The 23,102-nt window shown below is 41.3% G+C and overlaps 1 protein-coding gene across 1 annotated transcript in view; it reads left to right on the forward strand.

Moving 5' to 3' along the window:
* The window catches only part of csmd3b (CUB and Sushi multiple domains 3b), a 1,751,526-nt gene that overhangs the window by 1,380,030 nt on the left and 348,394 nt on the right, over positions 1 to 23,102 (forward strand). Inside the window, exon 22 of the mRNA XM_048529668.2 lies at positions 8,487 to 8,656. Within this exon, the coding sequence (XP_048385625.1) occupies positions 8,487 to 8,656 (170 nt within the window). The remainder of the gene's footprint in view (positions 1 to 8,486; positions 8,657 to 23,102) is intronic.

The following is a 23,102-nucleotide window of genomic DNA, read 5'->3' on the forward strand; positions in this document are numbered from 1 at the left end:
GACCCTACTTCTCTCGCTGAGCCGAATCTTGTGTCCAGCATTGGCATTCCTGATGCTGTTTCTCCCCTTCCTCCCAGGTCTGGGAAGATAGATTTAACCTGGTGCAGAGTCTTCTCCCCATTATCAACTCTGCTGGGCCTATCCCCGTAGTTGCAATGGAGGTTGGTCCTATAAAAAAATAGGAACCAGGACAGTTTGGTCTTGAGTAAAGCTGTAGGCTGTTTCCTTAAGAGATAATGGGAACTGCAGATGCTGGAGAATTCCAAGATAATAAAATGTGAGGCTGGATGAACACAGCAGGCCAAGCAGCATCTCAGGAGCACAAAAGCTGACGTTTCGGGCCTAGACCCTTCATCAGAGAGCCTGCATTTGTAGTTTGGGCTGCTCTTTGTGCCAGATCGTTGGATGATGGATGGTATGGAACCATCGTTGAATGTAGAATACCACTGAACTTGAGGAAATCCCTGTTAGTAAACAGTGGCCCATTCTAAGTGATTAACACTTCTGGGAGTTGATGTATTGCAAAAAAATGTGTGCAGTTTTTCTATTGTTGCACCTAGATTTGACGAATGAACTCTCTGCATGTCTAGCCATTTTGAGTGGGCATCCGCAATGACTAACAATATTGAGTCCATGATAGAGCCTGCATAGTCAATGTGTAGCTAAGTCTCGGGTTTATTTGGACATTTCTGCGAATTTGGGCAAGCTGCTGTTGGTAATCTTTGTCCTTGTTGGCACTTTAGGCACTGCCCCACCAACACAACTGTGTCTGCGTCAAGTCCTGGCTACCAGAATTAACATCTTGCCAACATCTTCATTTGGTGACCTGATGACCCTGGTGGAGTTCAGGCAGTGTCTGTCAGCGATCATTGCTCTGGACCATAACTCTCCATAATAATATATCGTCCCTTAGTCTGATCTGAGCTCTCCAGGCCTAATCAGGTTTCAGTTCAGATTGGGACTTCCGTTTCACTCCCCCCATCCCCGTTTCAGTTTTGCATCCGAATTCATTGTAAGCTACGACCGGAAGTGTGTCGAGGAAATTTAAAACCATTACGGGCTCTTCCAGTGACGGTACCACCAGTGGTGTATCTGCCAGTGGGAGGCATCACAATGCATTCACATTGGGGCACTCCTCTCCAATGGTCCACGTACTAGCTAAGTCTAATCTGATATCGTACGGGGAGGCATCGCATGTCAATAGCAGATCTTGCTTGGGATCATAGTATGCTGACGTCTGAGAGCATGACAGCTGTTTCTTCACTTCCCTGAAGGCTACAGCTTGGCTACACAACCATTTCTAAGCCTGACCCTTTTTAAGAGTTGATGGAAAGGTGCCAGGATGGAGGCCACATTATGTATGAACTTTCTAGAACAGTTCACCAGCTGAAGGAAACAGCTAAGCTGTGGTACTGATGTGAGAGCCAAGGTACCTTTGATCATGCTCACTTTATCTTCTACCAAGTGCAACCTGGTCTTGTCAATTATGTCTCTCAAGGAAGTCACTTAGGGAGCCTGGAACACATTTATTTTTTCCTTCTGAGGCAGACGTCCACCTGGGAGAAATGTCTAAAGACTATATTCATGTTCTCCAAATGATCTTTGTTGGTGCTACCTGTTATTGGCACATTAGTGAGACAACTGGTGACCTGGGGTAGACCTTGTAAAATGTTTTCCGTCGTCTGCTGAAAAATTGCACAAGCTGATGATACCCCAAATAGCGATCTCATACATTGGAACAAACCCTTACTGGTATTAATTGTAGCGTGCTTCTGAGAATCCTCATCTAACCGCAATTGCAAGTATGCATGGCTCATACCCAGCTTTGTGAAGGGCAGCCTCCTGTCAGCTTTGGCTATAAATCCTTGATGCGAGGGGTTAGGTGTTTGTTCAACTGTGGAAAGCAGTTTACCATTTATTTGAAATCCCCACAAAGGTAAACCAACCCCTTGGGCTTTACAACCAGTACAAGTAGTGCTGCTCATACCACAAACTGTACTGGTTTAGTGATTCCTTCATTTTCCAGCCTTTAAAATTTCTGCCTCTACTTTTGCCTGGAAAGCGAATGGCACGACACAGGCATTGAAAAATTGTGGAATTGCTTTCTGGTCAACATTCAAGGCTTTGGCTCCTTTGATAATCCTTAGATCTTCCCAAAAAAAATGCCTGTGTATTTAATTATGACTTCACTTGGCCAGCCATTTTCTAATCAAAAAATATATGGACCCAATCCAGGTGAACCTTTCTCAACCAGTTATGCCTCATCAAGCATAGGCCAAAGCCTTTTAATTCAATCAATGTAACTGAACTAGCTGCTTCTTATAAGTGACCAGAACTGAAACTGTACCCTGAATCTGTAAAGGTTTCCTGGTGTAAGTTATTAGTCTAGTCAAGTTCTTGCGTAAACCTGAGGTTTGGGGCCCAGAAAAAAAGACACCCTTTACTTACACGTGGAGAATCCTTGACACTGATACAGCTCCCTCAGAGCCAGCTCTCAGAGTGAATGGAACCTCTGACACTCCTGGTTATATCTGTCAGCCAGGACTCCCTGATGGAGCCGGAATAACAACCCCAGTCAGGTAACTCATATTCTCTGAGGTCCACCTGGCTGACCTTGTTACATTCATTGCAATTAAAGCATCAAAAGAGTGATGCACAAAAATCTTCAGTGGTTGAAGATGAAACAGTATAATGATTAGGGGAAAAAAAAGTGGAATGTGCTGCAGCCACTCTCAACCCACTGCATATTCAGTTCTCCGTTTTTGTTCTGAGTAGACTCACTGAAACAAACACTTTAAGAATAAAAAATAACCAATGTTTCAGATCAAAGTCAGCCAGGCAATCAACACCAAATGTATCTCCTGATGGCACTGCAATGTTAATGACTGTTTTATAAACTGCCACAAAGACATTTTGATTCCGAGAAAATCCTTTACACGATATGATTGCAAATTTCCCTTAGCCTGTTAGAAGACGTTTTTTGAATTTCCATTTAAGATAGGCCACAGACATTTGTTTATCTGCAATGCAAGTTTATCTCTCAGGTAACTGTTACTCATCTCCAGAAGGGAGGTTTAGCCACAAGCCTCCTCCAACAGCGCTGAACCTAACTGTCTTAGGCCACACAATTTTGAAATAGCAGATAGTTATGTAATCAACTCTGTTTCTTGCAACATCTCCTGACAATATCTAAACCCTTAACATTGGGATACAAAGAAAAAGTCTTTAGTTTGTAAAAAGCAGCCACCAGTCTGGTTTTATGGCCATTTCAAATAATCAACCTTCTTTTATATAAAAAGCAGAACAATAATTAAGGATTGAATTTTAGCATATTTTGGCTAAGTGTCAATTTCATGCAGTATTAGTATTTCTCCCCATGAGGCTTAGCATTATTTCTTGTTCAATCATCCCAAACATGATTAGTGAACAACCTATAATCCAATGACACTGTGGGGTTCATTGCACCTACCAACTTGTAAGGTAAGTTCCAATGTACTTCTCATCCGGCAAAAGGTCAATACAATACAAAATACCGGATAATCTAGCACTACCTGTGGAGAAAGAAATGAAGCTCAAGAGTCAGATCAATGACCTTTTGAAAGATTTGGAGAAAATGTGGAAATGTGATAGGTTTGATGTACATATGGAGGGAGGGAGGGGGAGGAAAACAAGAGTGAAATGTCAGTGATAGGGCAGGGGGGAGGAAATATTAAATGACAAAGTAAGTGAGAGTGCAAGGGAAATCAAGATGGTGGTTGGGCAAGTAAAGAAAACTAACAAAAGGCTTCTGGAGATAGTAGGAACTGCAAATGCTGAAGAATCTGAGATAACAAGCTGTAGAGCTGGATGAACACAGCATGCCAAGCAGCATCAGAGGAGCAGGAAAGTCAACATTTCGGGCCGAGACCCTTCTTTAGAAATGGAGGAGGGGAGAGAGGCTCTGAAATAAATAGGGACAGAAGGGGAGGCGGATAGAAGATGGATAAAGGAGAAGATAGATGGAGAGAAAACAGACAGGTCAAAGTGGTGGGGATGGAGCCAGTAAAGGTGAGTGTAGGTGGGGAGTTAGGGATGGGATAGGTCACTCCAGGGAGGACGGACAGGTCAAGGGTACAGAATGAGGCTCGCAGGTAGGAATGGGCGTGGGGCTTGAGGTGGGAGGAGGAGATAGGTGGGAGGAAGGACTGGTTAGGAAGGTGGCGACAAGCTGGGCTGGTTTTGGGATGCGGTTGGGGGGGAGGACATTTTGAAGCTTGCGAAGTCCACATTGATTCCATTGGGCTTCTGGAGCAATGAGTGTGATAGACAGAAGCATTAGCAAAGCTGCCATTTCTGCCCAGTCACCAAAAGTGGGGCTAATTTAATCATCTTTGAATTCAGTATTACATGCTGAATTCTGGAAAGTCCCTCATGAAAAGTGAAGTAGAGTTTGTTGAGACAAATTCTAACCATGCAGTTAGCAATGGTGAGATTGGGTGAGAGTGTTGAAATGACAAATGAAAAAAAAAATCAATGCCACACTTGTGGAGTAAATTCTGATGTTCTCCCAAATGGATGATCACTCCAGTCTGGAGGGGGTCTCATCAAGAGCGAAGAATACAGTAACCAAATAGACTTAATTACAAGTAAATCATCATTCACTGAGAAGGATTGTTTAGGGTCATGGGTGGTGACAAGAGAGGAGGGCAAAGGGGACGTGTTGTTGTACTTGGAAATTTGCCAGACTATGATGAGGCAATGTTGAGAATTATTGAGGGGTTAGCTATGGTGTTGCAGGGGGAACTGTTTTCAGAATATGGAAAGGAATTGCAAAGATGTATTGAGTGGTCACAGTATACTGCATGTAATTGAAATGGCAAGTGGTAATGAATTCATCATGGTGGTTGGTAGGGTGAAAGGTAAGGAAAAGGGAATCATGTGGTGGTTCTGGGAGGCAAAGGGATGATTACCGACTAAATGTCAGGGAGTGGAATTGACAGGGTCAAGGGCCCTATCAATCATGGTGAATGTAATTCACCGGTGAGGAGAAAGGGAGACATATCATCAGAATGGATGCAATGTACATAGACATGCTGGGAATGAAATAAAGTCTTTAGATGAAAGAAATAATGAAAGGGTTTCATATATATATACTGTACATCATGCTTAATGGATGCTTCAAAGTGTATTACAGTAAAAGAAAACACTTTTGAAATATAGTCACTGTTGTAATGCAGGACATATGGCATCCAATTTGTGTAAAGCAAACTTCCACAAACCACAATCTGTTATTGTTTTTTTTTTGATGAAACAAACGTATCGGTCAGGACACCGAAATAACCGATCTGCCTTTCTTCTGAGTTCTTAAGTGGTAGCTTTCATGTGAGAGCAGACAGTTCCAGTTTAACCTCTCAAGCAAAATAGAGCAAGTTTTTCAATGCAATGTTCCCAATCATTTATGTACTGGGTTGTCAGGGAGAGAGTTCCAGAATTGTGACCCAATGACATTTAAAGAACAACAATATATTTCCAAATTTTGATTGGGAGTGGCTTGAAGGGGAACTTGCAGGTGGTGATGTTCCCATGATTCAGGTTGATGTTAGGAAGGAGGATGTGCTAGAAATTTTGAAAAAAAAAATGAAGATAAATATGTGCCCTGGGCCAGCCGGGATGTACCCAAGGTTACTACGAGAAGCAAGCGAAGAGATTGCTGCCCCTTTGGTGATGATCTTTGCATTGTCACTGTCCACTGGAGTAGTACCGGATGATTGGAGGATGGCTAATGTTATTCCCTTGTTCAAGAAAGGGAATAGGGATAATTCTGGGAATTACAGACCAGTCAGTCTTACTTCTTTGGTGGGAAAATTATTGAAAATGATTCTAAGAGGTCGTATTTATGATTTTTGCAAAAGCACAGTTTGACTAGAAATAGTCAGCATGGCTTTGTGAGGGGCAGGTCATGCATCACGAGCCTTACTGAATTTTTGAGATGTGACAAAACACATTGGTAAAGGCAGAGCAGTGGATGTGGTGCATATAGATTTTAGCAAGGCATTTGATAAGGTTCCCCATGGTAGGCTCATTCAGAAAGTGAGGAGGCATGTGATTCCTGGAAATTTGGCTGTCTGGCTCCAGAATTGGCAATCCAATAGAAGACAGAGGGAGGTAGTAGATGGAAAGTATTCAGCCTGGAGCTTGGTGAAAAGTGGTGTGCCATAGGTATCTGTTCTGGGACCTCTGCTCTTAGTGATCTTTATAAATGACCTAGATAAGGAAATGGAAGGGTAGGTTGGTAAGTTTGCTGATGACCTGAAGGTTGATGGAGTTGTGGATAGTGTGGAGGTCTGTTGTAGATTGCAACGGGACATTGACAGGATGCAGAGCTGGGCGAAGAAGTGGCAGATGGCATTCATCAAACCAGAAAAATGTGAAGTGATTCATTTTGGAAGGTTGAATTTGAATGCAGAATACATTGAATGGCTGTGGCAGTGTGGAGGAAAAGAGGGATCTTGGGGTCAGCATCCATAGATCTCTCAAAGTTGCAACCCAAGTTGATAGTGTTGCTTAAAAGGTTTATGGCCTGTTGGCTTTCATTGGCAGGGGAATTGAGTTTAATGTGCTCCTAAGATGCTGCTTGGCCAGCTGTGTTCATCCAGCTCCACACCTTCTTATCTTGGAATATTGTGTTCAGTTCTGGTCACCTCATTATAAGAAAGATGTAGAAGCTTTAGAGAGGATGCAGAGGAGATTTACCAGGATGCTGCCTGGACTAGTCTAATGACCAGTCAGGTCTTATGAGGAAAGGCTGAGGGAGCTCGGGCTTTTCTCACTGGAGTGAAGAAGGATGAGAGGTGTACAAGATGATAAGAGGCACAGATGGAATGGATACCCAGAGATATTTTTCCCAGGGTGGAAATGACTACTACGAGGGGACGTAATTTTAAAGTGATTGGAGGAAGGTATAGGGGAATTGTCAGAGATAGGTTCTTTACGCAGAGAGTGGTGGGCGTGTGGAATGCACTGTCAGCAGTGATAGTGGAGCCAGATACATTAGGACATTGAAGGGATTCTTGGGTAGGCACATGGGTGATAGTAAAGTGTAGGGTATGCAAGGTAGTTTGATCTTGGAGTAGGATAATAGGTTAGCACAACTTCTTGGGCCAAAGGGCCTATACTGTGCTGTACTGTTCTGTGCTCTGTGTTCTTTCAGTTGGCCTCGTCCTTCGAGATGTTAATGTCTTTATGTTTGGAAGGTCGTTACAGTCAGAGAAGTGAAAGAAGGTAGGAGTCAGGGATGGGCTATGTGAAGGTTATGTAAGGATAAAATTAGATCTATACCACTTGTTTTCCTTGGATCTCATCCCATCACAATCATTGTACTGCAATTGCTCAATTTTTGATCAAACCCTACACCCAGTTATTAAGTTCCATCCTAGAATGTGGATTCCCCCTTTCTTACCTGTTCATCTGCTTTGTGTCCTTCTCATTAAAATCAATTGTACGAAACATCATCATGGTTTCTTCAATGTAATTCCCACATGAGAGGGCTACTTTACCTTTACGAGATTCCGTTAGCCAAAGCATTTGCTAATCCCACTCACTACTGGGTCCCCTGTTGTGCATTCAGCTGACCATCACCAAGATTTCATCTTGGCTAAACTTTGCAATCAGTCAAATGAGAAAGAATCCCCAAGTTTATTTACCATCTGCCTCTGTGGGACTGGGGAAGGGGTAAGTCCATGTCATGAGTTTGCCACCTGCTAAACAGAAACAGTCCTTAAAACAACCTTTAACCTGAAAAACCACGAGATATTGTATTCTTGTGACCCAATTGCATTATTGACAATGTGGATTCCCACTGAATTTACGCCTTAAACGTCCTTGCACATTTCCTGGTTTGGGTACCCACTAAACTGATTCATCAGACACAGTACAACAAAGTTGTACTTTGAAACTATCCCATGGTATTTCACAAGAAAGTTATCAAACACCATTTGGCAATCGACTACATCAAGATATTAGTACAGGAGACCAAAACCATGGTCATGCAGGTAGGTAAATGAAACACTAATATTCCATCAATGATTGGACTCTTTAATTAGATTTAGGCCATAAGATTCTCATTAACTAGAATATTGAACAATAAATGGTGACAGTTCTTTCTTAAAATTGTATAGCACAATACCCCTACTTCACAATTCACTTAAAAGATGGTGAAATAAATATTTTGTTTTTACTTGCAATACACCTCTTTGCTAAATGTTTGCATGAAAACATTTTATTTTCCTGGCTATTCATAATAATAAATGACTGCAGCTTTGATATTAATTGCTGCAGAAGTTACTAATTAACTTCTAATTTAAAGAGATTTTAAAGTGTCTCTTCTTTTATTTTTGATAGGAATGGACGACTTGTTCTCTGTAATGATTGTGCTGTGTGTGTGATAGGGAACTTGCTGTAAATTCAGGGCTCTTCTTATATCAAAATGCTTCTCCTTCCAACTGCAGCTGAATGTGGAACATCGATAACAAGCAATGAGGGAATCCTGCTGTCTCCCAACTATCCTTTGAACTATGAGAACAACCATGAGTGTGTGTACAGTATACAGGTGCAAGCAGGCAAAGGGATTAATATTTCAGCCAGAACATTCCGTTTAGCAGAAGGAGACACACTTAAGGTATGAAGTAACCAAGAAATTTGAATACCTCAAAATGTTTCGTGTCAGTTTGAATTATGTCTTTCTCAGAAAAGCCTCAAATAACTTCTTTTTTAAGGCTTAATTTTAATGTTAAGAGACAGTCCTAAGCACAAAAACTTTTGTGCGTGAGACAACAGCCACATGGTATCCTTCCAGAACAACAATCAATAAAATGGCCAATGTTCAACTGTTTCTCAAACAGAATGACTGCCCAAAGACTACTCTTCTTACGGTGAAATCTTTGATTAAGTAAAACTGCTTTTAAGCACATTTTCCTTCCTATGTGCACATCAGTTAAAGATCAACGTTTACCCTTTCAGTTTTCTTTTCTCTGTTGATCGGACATAATGGTGCAATAACAGCAGATTTTGTATGATGTTACTGGCTTCAAAATAATGAACAACCAATTTCTCCACATGTTGAGAATAAAACAAAACATGATCTTTAGCACTTCAGGCCAGTATTGTTTCATTTTTGAAAAAATAACTTCCCTCATTTTATAAACCCCAATGCAATTTCCTAAAATCAATCTCTATATATAATGGGAGAAGTTGTATTTTTCAAAGTTCGAGACAAGAGACAATAAATAAATACGTCATAAAATCTGTTTTGAGAGTTGACTAAAAATTTAAACTGCAGCAACTGCATTTCATTATCTCTCTGGTAATGTTTTACACCACAGCTAGGTTTTAGGTTTAAATATTGAATAAACCTTTACAAATTGGAGCCAACAGGTAACATATAGACATTTTTCAAACTCGACAAGAGTTTGTGTATTACACATTGTATCTCTTCATTCATTGTATTACACATTTGTGTATTACACATTGTATCTCTTCATTCAGAAATAATTAGTTCATTGTGATGGACATTGCCACAAACCAATTTAAGTGAAAACCACTATTCCAACTCTTTTTTTTAAACCAAAGGTGTTATTGCCATCTGTAAATAAGCATTGATAACACAAAAAGCTGATTATGGGATAGCTGTGTCTTACACTCTTCTCCGGTTTACTATTGAATCTCTTAAAAACTAATTTATTGCATTCGAAGATGATGTTTGCGAAGATGTTTAACAAAAGTGAAACATTCCACAATGTATATAAAATGACCTATTTCAATGAATTCTTCATTACAACGCACTAAGAATGGAAAATTTAGCTTTTGGTACTTGATGGAAAAAAAACCTGCTTCAAGACAATTTTAATGAGTTGCCAAAATATTTCAATCACACAAATGGAGATAATAGCATGACTGTAAAATTGATGCCATCACCATCATCATCATTGTATGGCAATATAGTTGATGACTGTTATGAGATCTTTAAACAAAACCAGTCAGAAAACTTTAATTTATTGAGCTATAAAGTAGAGAAAGCCAAACAGAGAGCATATTAAATCGAATGAGAACATTTTAGTCTAACTTGAGGTTTGAAAGCTTAGCTAGGATGAAGGTGATATGACTAATCATCTTGAAGGTTTTCTTTTAAAGCTACAACTCCCATGTTATGGTCAGTCAGATACTTTTTCATGATGGCAGAAGCGCTAAAGACAGTCACAAAAAACTAGGACGCAGTTGTGCTTTGATTCAGAATTGAGCAAAGGATACAATTATACTTTTTGACAGCCTTAAATGAGAGATGATCCATTTTGTTGCCAGGGTTTTACCTTCACAATAGTGACATGCTGACTGTGCAAGAGCAATGCTCACAGACTGCTTGCTGGTGAGTAGTGCAGTGAGTATCTAGTTTGGATCCAATGTTCAGAGAGGAAAGAAAGCATGCGGGATGACACGGACAAACTGGCTGTGGATTGAACGTTTTTTAAAAAGGTCCAAGAAAACCTTAAATTGGTCTGGAGCAGCCAGCAGCAGTCACTTTAAATACTATAAAGTGTAGCTTGAACAGTGCAGATATATTCTTTATTAACCTGTTCACACATGTTAAGATATACCTGTGGAGCAGGTGGGACTTTAACAAAGGTCTTAGGGTTAATAGTGTACACTCTGCCCCTTGACATCTTAGAATTGTATTATGCACCGGTGAAGTTTTGTGGGTGGATCAAAAGCACCATCAGCTGAGATAACAGGGTGTGGAGCTGGATGAACACAGCAGGCCAAGCAGCATCTTAGGAGCAGGAAAGCTGGTGTTTTGGGCCTAGAGCTGAGTAGCTAAGTGCTTTAATTTCTCTTCTTCTCCTATATATTTTCATCAAATTATTTAAGCTGATCTGCCCTATAAAAGTATGACTACATCATTCCTACATTGACATAGCAATAAACAAGACGTAAGTTATCAATCAATCTAATTGCTGTTGAGTGGAAGATGTTTTGCACATTGAGAAGGTGCTCTGGGTCAACAAAAAAGACCCCAAAAAATTGCTTTACATTTGTTAATACATTTTGACAGTTTGAATTACGCCTGATATGCCCAAAAGTTCAATAGCACTCCATACATTTTGAAACCGTTAGTAACATGTTAACATTGGTTAATGCATTAAAAAGCAGGAGTTTTTTTTCTTTCTGTTTTTAACATTAGGTTGAATCTGGTGGCGGTAAAGGGTATTTAGAAACCAACCCACTACTCCCTACTCTCCACCTCCCCCACTCCCCAAAGACCACAGTCAAACTCTGCCCCTTTTCAACAAACCTTTATATATTTTATGACACACAGGTTTTCAGGCTCTTGACAGATCTACAATAGGACCATCCCCAAGTGTCAAGGCCCTGGGATAAAAGGCCCTGTTCACCAAATGCTGCTGGCCAGCTTCTGGGAGTGAGAAGCCGCTGCTGAGCTGAGTACATTTGAATGAGGGACCCTCCTGCCATGCCCCTGGGGCGTTCACAAGCAATCTTGCACAGGCTTTGTTTGTCATGCATCCTGCATGGTGAACCATAGAATCAGGCGGCCATAGAGATGTACAGCACAACTTGCCCATGCTAACCAGATATCCTGAATTAACCTAGCCCCATTTGTTCAGTATTTGGCCTCTATCCCTTTTACCCTTACTATTCATGTACCCATCCAGATGCCTCTTAAATGTTTTAATTGTACCATCCTCTGTCACCCCCTTTAGCAGTTTATTCCATACACACACCCTCTGCCAGAAAAAGTTGCCCCTCAGGTCCTTTTTAGATCTTTCCCCTCTCATTTCAAACCTGTGGCTTTCTTCTGGGTGCTCCGGTTTCCTCCTACAGTCCAAAGATGTGCAGGCTAAGTGAATTAGCCATGCTAAATTGCCTGTAGTGTTCAGGGATGTGTAGATTAGGTGAGTTATAGGGGAATCGGTCTGGATGGGATGCTTTGAGGTTTGATGTGGACCCATTGGGCTGAAGGGCCTGTTTCCACACTGTAGGGATTCTATGCTTGCTTATTTTGGAATCCCCTGCCCTAGGAAAAAGACCTGGGCTATTCACCCTGTCCATACCTATTCTGACTTTATACCTTCTTTAATGTCATCCCTCCGCCTCTGACGGTCCAAGCAAAATAGCCACAGACTATTCAACCTGGCCCGACAGAGATCAAACCTCCAACCTCAGCAATTTCTTTGAAATTCTTTTCTGAACCATTTCAAGTTTCACAACATCTTTCCTATAGCAGTCTTTTGGGATAATGTGCCTCTGATCAAGTCAGCAGGATTCAGGCACACTGTTTCAGCTGAGAATTTGAATCTAAGTGGTGAACCTAAATGGAGAGTATAGGATGTTATTTCTTCATGGGAGGGTCAGTCCTGAAGCTGCAGGGAATATTGAAGGTAGGGGGCCTGTAAATATGGTCATAGACCTGGTCATGGATGGAAATCGAAAATCTGGGGCTTTAGGGAATGAACACCTTTTGATAGTTCAGCTGATTGAACGTACAACAGTCGCGCCCAAGCTTTAGGAAATCTTTAGGTGGCTGGTTCAATTCTGGCTCAAAGGAACAGTGTATGTTCTTTTCCTATTTTCTATATTTCTGCAGAGATCAAAGGATATGGGGGAAAAGCAGGAACAAGCTATTGACTTGGATGATCAGCCATGATCACAATGAATGATACAGCATGTTTGAAGAGCCGAATGGCCTACTCCTCTTATACCCTATGATTAGTGGCCCGGAAAGGGAAGCTGAAGCATGAGGGAGGTATACCACTGACCTCAGAAGGAGCTTCTTGTTGATAGAAGGTGGGTGCCCAGTTCAGGAATGCCCCCTGTAAGCACAACAGATCCAAAAGTCAAGTGGAAAGGCACTTCCTCCAGGTTCCAAGTTTTTTTTTCCTGTTCATTTGTGGGATGTGGGCATCGCTGGCTGGCCAGCATTTGTTGCCCACCCCTAGTTGCCCTTGAGAAGGCGGTGTTGAGCTGCCTTCTTGAACTGCTACAGTCCTCCTGCTGTATGTTGACCCACAATGCTGTGAAGGAGGGAATTCCAGGATTTTGACCAAGCGACAGTGAAGGAACGGTGATATGTTTCCAAGTCAGGATGGTGGGTGACTTAGAGAGGAGCTTGGAAGTGGTAGTGTTCCCATATGTCTGATGCCCTTGTTCTTCTAGGTGGAAGTGGTCGTGGGTTTGGAAGGTGCTGTCTGAAGATCTTTGATGAATTTCTTTGTATTTTTTCTTGTATTTGTTGCCTGGATTCCAGAAGTTCAGGAATTGCTGAGTAAAGGTCAGGGAATAAAAAAAAACAATGAATCTTACTGTTTTCTTATTGCATTTAAAATGCTAAGCTTCCTTCTCAATCATCTGCCCATCTTCCCACCTCGTTTCAAGGTAGAAGTAGGCAGATTGATGTTGGCACTCCATCTTTATGACTTTGACTTCACCATTACCAAACCCATCTGGTTTCTATGATTAACATCCAACCCTTTCAGTCCCCTGCTTTTTTAAATCGTTCGTGTTTGTAAATTTATTTTGTGGAAGATATAATTAGTGCCATTTCTTGACAAATAGAAATTAAAATTATTTGCATTTGAAGGACTGTTGTTTCCAAAAATAAGCATCCTTTTTCACTCGGAAATGAATAGGATAATGTTTAATACAGTACTTGAAAATAAAATTGCATAATTATGGACATATTGATTAGAAATTTCTTATTCAGAAACAAATCAAACAACTTTGTGTTGAAAGGTGGCTGAAAGTTATTTTTTAAACAAAAGTAGTTCATTTCAAATTACTTCAATCTTCAAATTAAAATAAATCACAACAACACAAAAAAAAAGCATTTCCCTCCTATAAATATTGTACTGCTTAATCTGACTGTAATTCTCTGCAACAATTTTTTGAGAGCTGTACATGAGAGAAATGAACAGATGGCACCATAAATAAAAACGGTACATTCACAATTTTTTTTGTATTTCACCATCAGCGTTATGATTTTGCTTGCTTTGGTGTGGCAGGCTCAGCAGATTTTGCAGAAGTGACAGCAGCTTTGGGACAACTGAATTTTTGTAGCAAACCTATCCACGGTTTTAGTTAATTTCACCACAAAGCTTACTGTTTGAGAATATTTCAACCAGAAAAAAATCCCATATGGCGACACAGTGGGCAGAAGATTGTTGTTTCAGATGAGGTATGGACATGAATGTAAATGCAGGAGGGCCTTGCTGACAATCTCGTCATATTTTCCTGCAGAATTATATTTTCCTCTGCTCATTATGTATTAATGTACGTGTAAAACAGCATCTTTTATGGACCAGACATTGTGAAGCCTCCCAGACTTTCCAAGCACCTTTTAAATGGCATCTGGATAGCACTCCACTCTCTGGAATCCAGGAATGTCACTCAATCCCCCCTTATCACCCCCACGCACCCTTGGAACTATCAGATTCCAGGCACTAAGATTCAGACCTGTCACCTCAGAGGCTCCGCCGATCCTGCCAGGAGAGAAAGGAAGTTATTTACCTTCTGGAAAGCAATAAAAGGCCATCCCAACTAATGAAAGCAGCCTAGATGGAGCTGGCTACAAAGGTCAGCACTTATGGGCAGTTAAACAGAACCTTAATCTAGTGAACGCTCAGAGATGGATGATTGTCTGTGCTGCACCATGTCACGGATCACTGTCTACTCAATGCTTCATTGGCCAAGAGAGAGTTAGTCAGTGCAATGACACGTGCAGTCCTACAGGCACCTCAGTGATACTGCCCCTCACTGCCAGGGTTCCCACTTAAAACAGAAAAGGAACAACAGCACTCAGCAGCTTGTGTACTCTCAGCTCATTAATCTTTGATCAGAATAAGGACAATGTGCAAATCTGATAGCTTTTCACCAAAGGCTTGTGTGGAACAAGGATGATCAGCCACAAAAGATGATCTTTTGAGTCAAACCCTCTCCTGAGGTCTGTCCCATTTGTTGTCCCCAGTCAGAATTGTGGGCATCAGCTTGTGTGGCTTCAATGCTTAGGAAGACTTGTTGGCCATAGAGAGGCATCACCTCGAACACTGTCAATATTCACTCAAACACCTTGTTATGAAAGAGGTTAGTCCTCACTGGAACTTGTGCATAGAATTCGACCCCATCGGCACCATGCCTTATGTAGGCTTAGACACGAGAACATGCATGTTTCCTGTTTCCAGCAAAAAAGATTGCACATGTGAATGCAATTCTCATGGTCTCAGGCAGGAATGAATATTCATTAAATGCTTTGAAGCAAAATGGGTTCCCAACATCAAAGATTGTACCTGGCTTGACCTAATAGAAAAATAGAAAGCCTTTAAACCGCTACCAATTTAGCCCACTTAAATTCCCTCTTCTACGAGTTCTGGTTGGGTCTGGTAAAATTCTGCCAGTTGAGAATTCGGCATAATTTTGGTACCAGTGAGATTGTACGTCAATACAGATGGCATATCAGTCCAAATTAAAAGGTATGCTAATCTTGAAATGAAATAGAAGAATCAAGCTAAATGCTAATGTTCAAGTTATTAAAGTAAATTTGAAAAGGTTGGGGGATAAACATCAACCTCACCCATTCAGATTTGGAGAAACCAGGCACATTACCCTATCATAAAAATCTACCAGCAAACTCCTTCAAAAGCAAACATTACTCTCGGTCTCTTCATCCAGATCCACAATACAGATTGTGAATAGCTGAGGCCCAGCACTGATTGTTGTGGCATTCCACTAATTACAATCTGCCAACTTAAAGATGTTCTTTGCTTTCTTCTTTATCCATATTACCCTTGTTATGGTAACCTCTAATAATCGATCATACAAATCTTGAGTGCAGGTTTTTCATTTCTACCGTATACTAGAAGTATGATTTTAAGCCAGTGTAGAAAAGCTCTGAAGAGTGCATGAAAATGTATGATCTTTAGGCCAGTTTATGCCACATTCCCATTTAAGTATACAAATTCTAATCATGCTTCAAAATATATACGAGATAGATGCCCATTCTAGGCCACAAGCTGATGTTGTTAATGTCCTTTTCACCCAGCCCAGGGTCATTTATTCTGGTGTCATTTGTCCCATCCCTGATCAGTTTTTGTCACCTTCCTGTCTCTAATTTTTTTCTGGTTCCAAGGCCTCTCTAGAATATTTTGATATCATTAACTGTTGTTTGTAGGTTCCTGCTGAAACAATCCTGTAAGATGCATAAGGTTCATTCATTGAAATCTGTTCTTTCATTTTGTTCCAAAGAGGTGTCATACTGGACTTGAAGTGTTAACTCTGCCTCTCCAGATGCTGCCAGACCTGTTGAGCTTCTCCAAAAGTTTCTATGTTTCAGATTTCCTACATCTGCAGTATTTTGCCCTTTGTCTGCTCTTTTTTCTCTTTTCAACCCTTTTAGACCAGTGTACTCTAGTTCCTTATGTCCGTGACACCTCATCTTGGATGTGTGTCATGGAATGAGATGGAGTGAGAAGAGTGAATTGGGGTGAAGTGGACAACGTTGGAGTAAGGGAGAGTGAGGTAAAGTGAGTTGCAGTGGGTACAGTGAGTTGCAGTATAGTAGAGAGAAATAGAGTAAGTCGGAGAGAGGTACAGTGAGTTGGAATGAGTTAGAGTGAGCTGAAGTGAGATAAAGTGATTTGGAGTCACTCGGAGTGAGTTACAGTGAGGTGAAGAAGCATAGAATATGTTGGGGTGAAGTGATCTTTTGGAATGCCTTTTGAAAATTCAAGTCTGCTAGTCTCAAAGATTCATCTGCAAACACCTCTGACAAATTTCCCTTTCATAAAACAATGTTGACGTTGTTCGATCTTGTGATCAGTTGATCAATGTGATCAATTATCATACCTTGGGAGCTTCCTTTCAGAGTCATTGCTCTGGAGATAATTCATTGTATGCTTCTTACTTAATCAATTCTTGGCACTTGTATTTCTGGCCTCTGTTCAACTCTGATAAGGTAAAACTCCTTCACAGAAAGTGATCACAGCAGCTGCCCAGGCCCATTTCAGATCATCTCATTGAAACAAGGAAGTGAAAGTATTCAAATAATTGGACTTCAATTTTGGAATAACTGACCTGGAATCTTAAGTTGTAAAATGTGATTTGTGCTGTTCTTAAAGGTAATCTCACACTTAAAAATGCATTCAATCATCTGTCCAGCAAAGGGAGCATTGCTGTAGTGGGTAGGATTCATATACAAATTAAAAAGATCAAATTTTAGTAGCTGTGATAATGGGAACTGCAGATGCTGGAGAATCCAAGATAATAAAATGTGAAGCTGGATGAACACAGCAGGCCAAGCAGCATCTGAGGAGCACAAAAGCTGACGTTTCGGGCCTAGACCCTTCATCAGAATTTTAGTAGCTGTCCTGTTTTCAGTCCTGTTATTAATTCTACACCTCTTTTTCATAACATTTGTCAAGTTGACAATGCATAATTGGAAGAAATGCAGTTAGGGTCAGCAGCCATGAGATATCTTTGCTACAAGTTTTTTATGATATGCATCTTGAGAGAGATTAAAAGTACACTCTGGGGAAAAGAAAACAAGAAGTGGCTTTGATATGACAATGTAAAATCATTCCATTATCTTTGGCCAATTACAACACATGTGGGTCTGACTATTGGATGTGCTTTGTTAGCATTGTAAATCATCATACACAACAGAACCAAATTGAATTAGGCTGAAATTAAAAGTTATAATTTAGTTTGCACAAGATTTTTTTGGGTATTTACAAATCTATGGTCACATCTTTAAAAGTGTAACTATTTAATGATGTGTGCATCAGTATTTTCTAGCTGGAGAGAGTTTAAAAAAGTGAAAAAGAAATAATGTAAGCAACAAAATTTGAGTGCATTTCAGAGATCCAAGAGATATACTAAGGCTAAGACATTTAAATGTTGTATATCTAATATATATTTGGTTGTTATTCTCCTGAGTTTTGAAGTTGGTTGCGCACTTCTAAAGAAACGCATTTAAATTAATCAAGGTATTTAATTGTTTGGATTCTGGATCAGTTGAAATGTGCAAGGCGAAACTTGACAATTTCTTGATCGTTGCAAGGAAAAAAAAAGCTCAGTCATGTGGTGGAACGGCCCAGATGGTTTGAATGTTTTTATTACTTTGCACATTCCACATTTCCACGTGAGTTTTACATACAAGTCTGCATCCATTGTTCGTAAAGTAATTTGTGCCTTTTTATAAGACCATAACACCATAAGACATAGGAGTGGAAGCAAAGCCATTCGGCCCATCGAGTCCATTCCGCCATTTAATCATGGTTGATGGGCATTTCAACTCCACTTACCCGCACTCTCCCCGTAGCGCTTAATTCCTTGCGAGATCAAGAATTTATCAATCTCTGCCTTGAAGACATTTTAACGTCCCGGCCTCCACTGCGCTCCGTGGCAATGAATCCCACAGGCCCACCACTCTCTGGCTGAAGAAATGTCTCCTCATTTCCATTCTAAATTGACTCCCTCTAATTTTAAGGCTGTGCCCACGGGTCCTAGTCTCCCTGGCTAACGGAAACAACTTCCCAGCGTCCACCCTTTCTAAGCCATACATTATCTTGTAAGTTTCTATTAGATCTCCCCTCAACCTTCTAAACTCTAATGAATACAATCCCAGGATCCTCAGCCGTTCATTGTATGTTAGGCCTACCATTCCAGGGATCACCCAGGTGAGTATCCGCTGGACACACTCCAGTGCCAGTATGCCCTTCCTGAGGTGTGGGGCCCAAAATTGGACACAGTATTCTAAGAGGGGCCTAACTAGAGCTTTATAAAGCCTCAGAAGCACATCGCTGCTCTTATATTCCAACCCTCTTGAGATAAATGACAACATTTCATTTGCTTTCTGAATCATGGCCTCAGCCTGCAAGTTAACCTTTAGAGAATCCTGGACTAGCACTCCCAGATCCCTTTGTACTTCGGCTTGATGAATTTTCTCACTGTTTAGAAAATAGTCCATGCCTGTATTCTTTTTTCATAAGTGTAACACCTTGCATTTGCTCACATTGAATTTCATCAGCCATTTCCTGAACCACTCTCCTAAATTACCAAAAACTTTCCGCAGACTCCCCAGCTCCTCAGTGCTACATGCCTGTCCACCTAACTTTGTATCATCGGCAAACTTCGCCAGAATGCCCCCAGTCCCTTCAACCAGATCATTAATATATAAAGTGAACAGCTGCAGCCCCAACACTGAACCCTGCAGGACACCACTCGTCACCGGTTGCCATTACGAAAAAGAGCCTTTTATCCCAACTCTCTGCCTTCTGTTAGATGGCCAATACTCAACCCAAGCCAGTAGCTCACCTCGAACACCATGGGCCTTCAACTGACACAGCAGCATCCCATGAGGCACCTTATCAAAGGCCTTTTGGAAGTCTAGATAGATAACACCCACTGGGTTTCACTGGCCTGATATACTTGTTACCTCCTCAAAGAATTCTAACAGGTTTGTCAGGCATCACCTCCCCTTACTAAATCCATGCTGACTTTTTCTTATAGTCTTTTAGCCAGTTTATGGGATGAGTATGTTGCTGGCGAGGCTGACATTTATTGCCCATCTCTACTGCCTTTTTAAAGGTAGCAGTGAACATTTTTCTTGAAGCACTGCAGTCCTTGGAGTGTATGTAAACCAACATTGCTGTTTGGAGGGTATAATTCCAGGATGTCTAGCCAGCAAAAACAAGTGTTTGATGAGTTCCAAGTCAGGAGTATGACACAGAGGGGATCTAACAAGCAAAGGTATTCCCATGCATCTGCTGCCCTTCCAGGGGTAGAATGCATGTGTTTAGAAGATACTATTGAAGGAGCTTGGTGAGATGTGAAGAACAAGAGCAAATAAAGAATAAAGAAAATTACGGCACAGGAACAGCCCCTTCGGCCCTCCAAGCCTGCACCAATCCAGGTGCTCCATCTAAACCCGTGACCTATTTGCCAAGGATCTGTATCCCTCTGCCCCCTGCCCATTCAAGTATCTGCCTAGATACATCTTAAATGACTCTATTGTGCCCGCCTCTACCACCTCTGCTAGGAACATGTTCCAAACACTCAGCACCCTCTGCGTAAAGAACATTCCACGCATATCTCCCTTAAACTCTTCCCCTCCCACCTTAAAATCGTGACCCCTAGTAATTGAGTCCCCCACTCTAGGAAAAAGCTTCTTGCTATCCACCCTGTCTATACCTCTCATGATTTTGTAGACATCAATCAGGTCCCCCCTCAACCTCCGTCTTTCTAACGTTAATAATCCTCATCTATTCAACCTCTCTTCATAACTAGCACCATCCATACCAAGCAACATCCTGCTGAACCTCCTCTGCACTCTCTCCAAAGCATCCACATCCTTTTGGTAAAGTGGTGACCAGAACTGTAAGCAATACTTCAAATGTTGTCGAACCAAAGTCCTATACAACTGTAACATGACCTGCGAACTCTTGCAGTCAATACCCCATCTGATGAATGAAAGCATGCAGTATGTCTTCTTGACCACTCTGTCAACCTGCGTTGCCACCTTCAGGGTATAATGAACCTGAACACCCAGATCTTTGAGTGCAACTTCTCGATGGTACACAGTTTGCCACTGGGTGCTGGTCAGGTTAGGTACAAGATCAAACATTATTGTGGAGAACAGCGAAGTTTGTGTACAATTCCATCAGGCATTCTGCTAGGGATGTAAAATAGCCAGCTAGAGGTAAGGGGAGAGAATGATCATCCTTGGCCAGTCGATTTCACACATTTACTTGTTGATAGACAATTGGAAATGCAAGTTGTGAAAATATACAGGAAAAGAAGAAGTTTAATAGCTGACATGGGTAAAAAGTTAGCAGATGGCATATAATTTGGGGAAAAGTACGAACTTGTTCATTTTGATCAGATGAATAAATGGCGAGATTGTAGAATGTGGTACTCCAGGGGGACCTGGTTGTCCTTGTGAATAAATCTCAAAAAGTCGGTAGGTCCAGCAAATAATTACATAGAAGCATCAAAAATAGGAGCAATATTGGGCCATTAAGCCCTTCAAACTACTCTACCATTCATTCTGATTATTCAAATCAAATGCCTGTTCCTGCTTTACATTCATAGTGTTTGATCCCTTTGTTCCCACCTTACTACTTCTTGAAATGGCACAAAATTTTGACCTCAACTGTTCGCTGTGGTAGCAAATCCCACAGCAGTTTCTCATCTCAGCCCTAAATCATTGGACTGTGACTAATGGTTCTGGATTCCCCTACCATCAGCAAATCTTTCTTACACCTGCATGGTCTAATCTTGTTTGTGTTTTACAGGTTTCCATGGGATTTCTCCCCCACTGCCCATTCCTCTGAGCTCCTCACTGATTTGGTCTTTCCTCTAAAGTCAGTCTTGCCATCCTAGGAATCAGTCTGATAAACCTTTATTACAGTCTCTTTAAAACAAAAACATCCTTCCTCAGAATGCAGACCAAAACTGAACTCAATGTTCCTTGTGTGGTCTCACCAAGGCCCTGCATAAATGCATTGAGATATCCCTGCTCGAATCCTTTCACTATGAAGGGTGCTGTCTGCTACATCTGCATGCTTACTTTCAGTGACCGCTGTACAAGGACACCCAGGTCTCAGTGCACATTCCCCTCTCTCAAGTTGTAGCCATGCAGACTGTATTCTGCCTGATTGTTTTTGCACCCATTTAAATAACTTCACATGGTATACTGTATCTGCCATGCATTTGCCCACTCATTCAGCTTCAGCATACACATTTATTCAAATTTCTGCATCCTCCACACATCTCACTGTCCCACCTATATTAGTGTAATGTACAAATTTGGAGATATTACATTTAGTTCATTAATCCAAACTCTTAATATATATTGTGGGCTAGCCCCTGTTTTTTTCCCATTAGTCACTGGCTGTCATTCGGAAAATTCCTGCTCTGTTCCTATCTGCTAATTAATTTTCTATCCATTTCAATTCAATACCCCAACCCCATCTGTTTTAATTTTACACACCTATAAATCACACCTACTGAATTACCTTCATCACCTCAACTGCTTACATTCTTGAAAAATTTAAGGACCTCTGTCAAGAATAATCTCCCTTTCATAAATCCATGCTGACTCTGTCTGGGATAATGGGAAGTGCAGATGCTGGAGAATCCGAGATAACAAAGTGTGGAGCTGGATGAACAGTTCTCCTAAGATGCTGGTTGGCCTGCTGTGTTCAACTGACTCTGTCCGAACCTTCCACTGCTTTCCAAATGCTCAGCTATTTATTCTTCTATAAAGGACTCTAGCATTTTCCCCACTACTGATGGCTGGCTAAGTGGTCTATAATTCTCAGTTTTCACTAATGCCTCTCTCCTTACATAGAAAGGTTACATTAGCTACCCTCCAATCTATAGGAACTGCTCTAGATTGCATAGAATCTTGGAAGATGACAACCAATGCATGTCTTTTTTTCTGAGGTCACTTCCTTAAGTACTTTGGGATGTCGATTATCGATGTTTGTGGGATTTTGTGACTTTTTTTTAGATTTCCTACAGTGTAGAAACAGGCCCTTTGGCCCAACAAGTCCACACTGCCCTTTGGAGCATCCCACCCAGACCCATCCCCCTATAACACACACACACACCCCTGTATAGTACAGAGAATTTTGCATGGCCAATCTACCTAGCCTGCACATCTTTGGACTGTGGGATGAAACCAGAGCACCCGAAGGAAACCCACGCAGACACGGGGAGAGTGTGCAAACTCTGCACAAACAATTGCCCAAGGCTGGAATTGAACCCGGGTCCCTGGCGCTGTGAGGCTGCAGTGTTAACCACTGAGCCACCGTGCCACCCATCAATCTCCACAACGCCATTTCCCTCCTAATACTGATTTCCTTCAGTAGCTCCCTCTCACCAAACCCTGTGTTCAGCCACTAGGAAGGCAAATAGACTGTTCTTTATTGGAAGTGGGATGGAAAAGTATAGACTTTCTTTTCCTACAGTTCTGGAGGCATTTTTGAGACCACAGCAGGGTGCAGCATAGAATTTCAGTCTCCTTACTTAAAAGGCAACATAATTGCATTGGACGCAGT

Source organism: Stegostoma tigrinum, chromosome 5 (genome assembly GCF_030684315.1).
Source record: "Stegostoma tigrinum isolate sSteTig4 chromosome 5, sSteTig4.hap1, whole genome shotgun sequence".
NCBI lineage: Eukaryota > Metazoa > Chordata > Chondrichthyes > Orectolobiformes > Stegostomatidae > Stegostoma > Stegostoma tigrinum.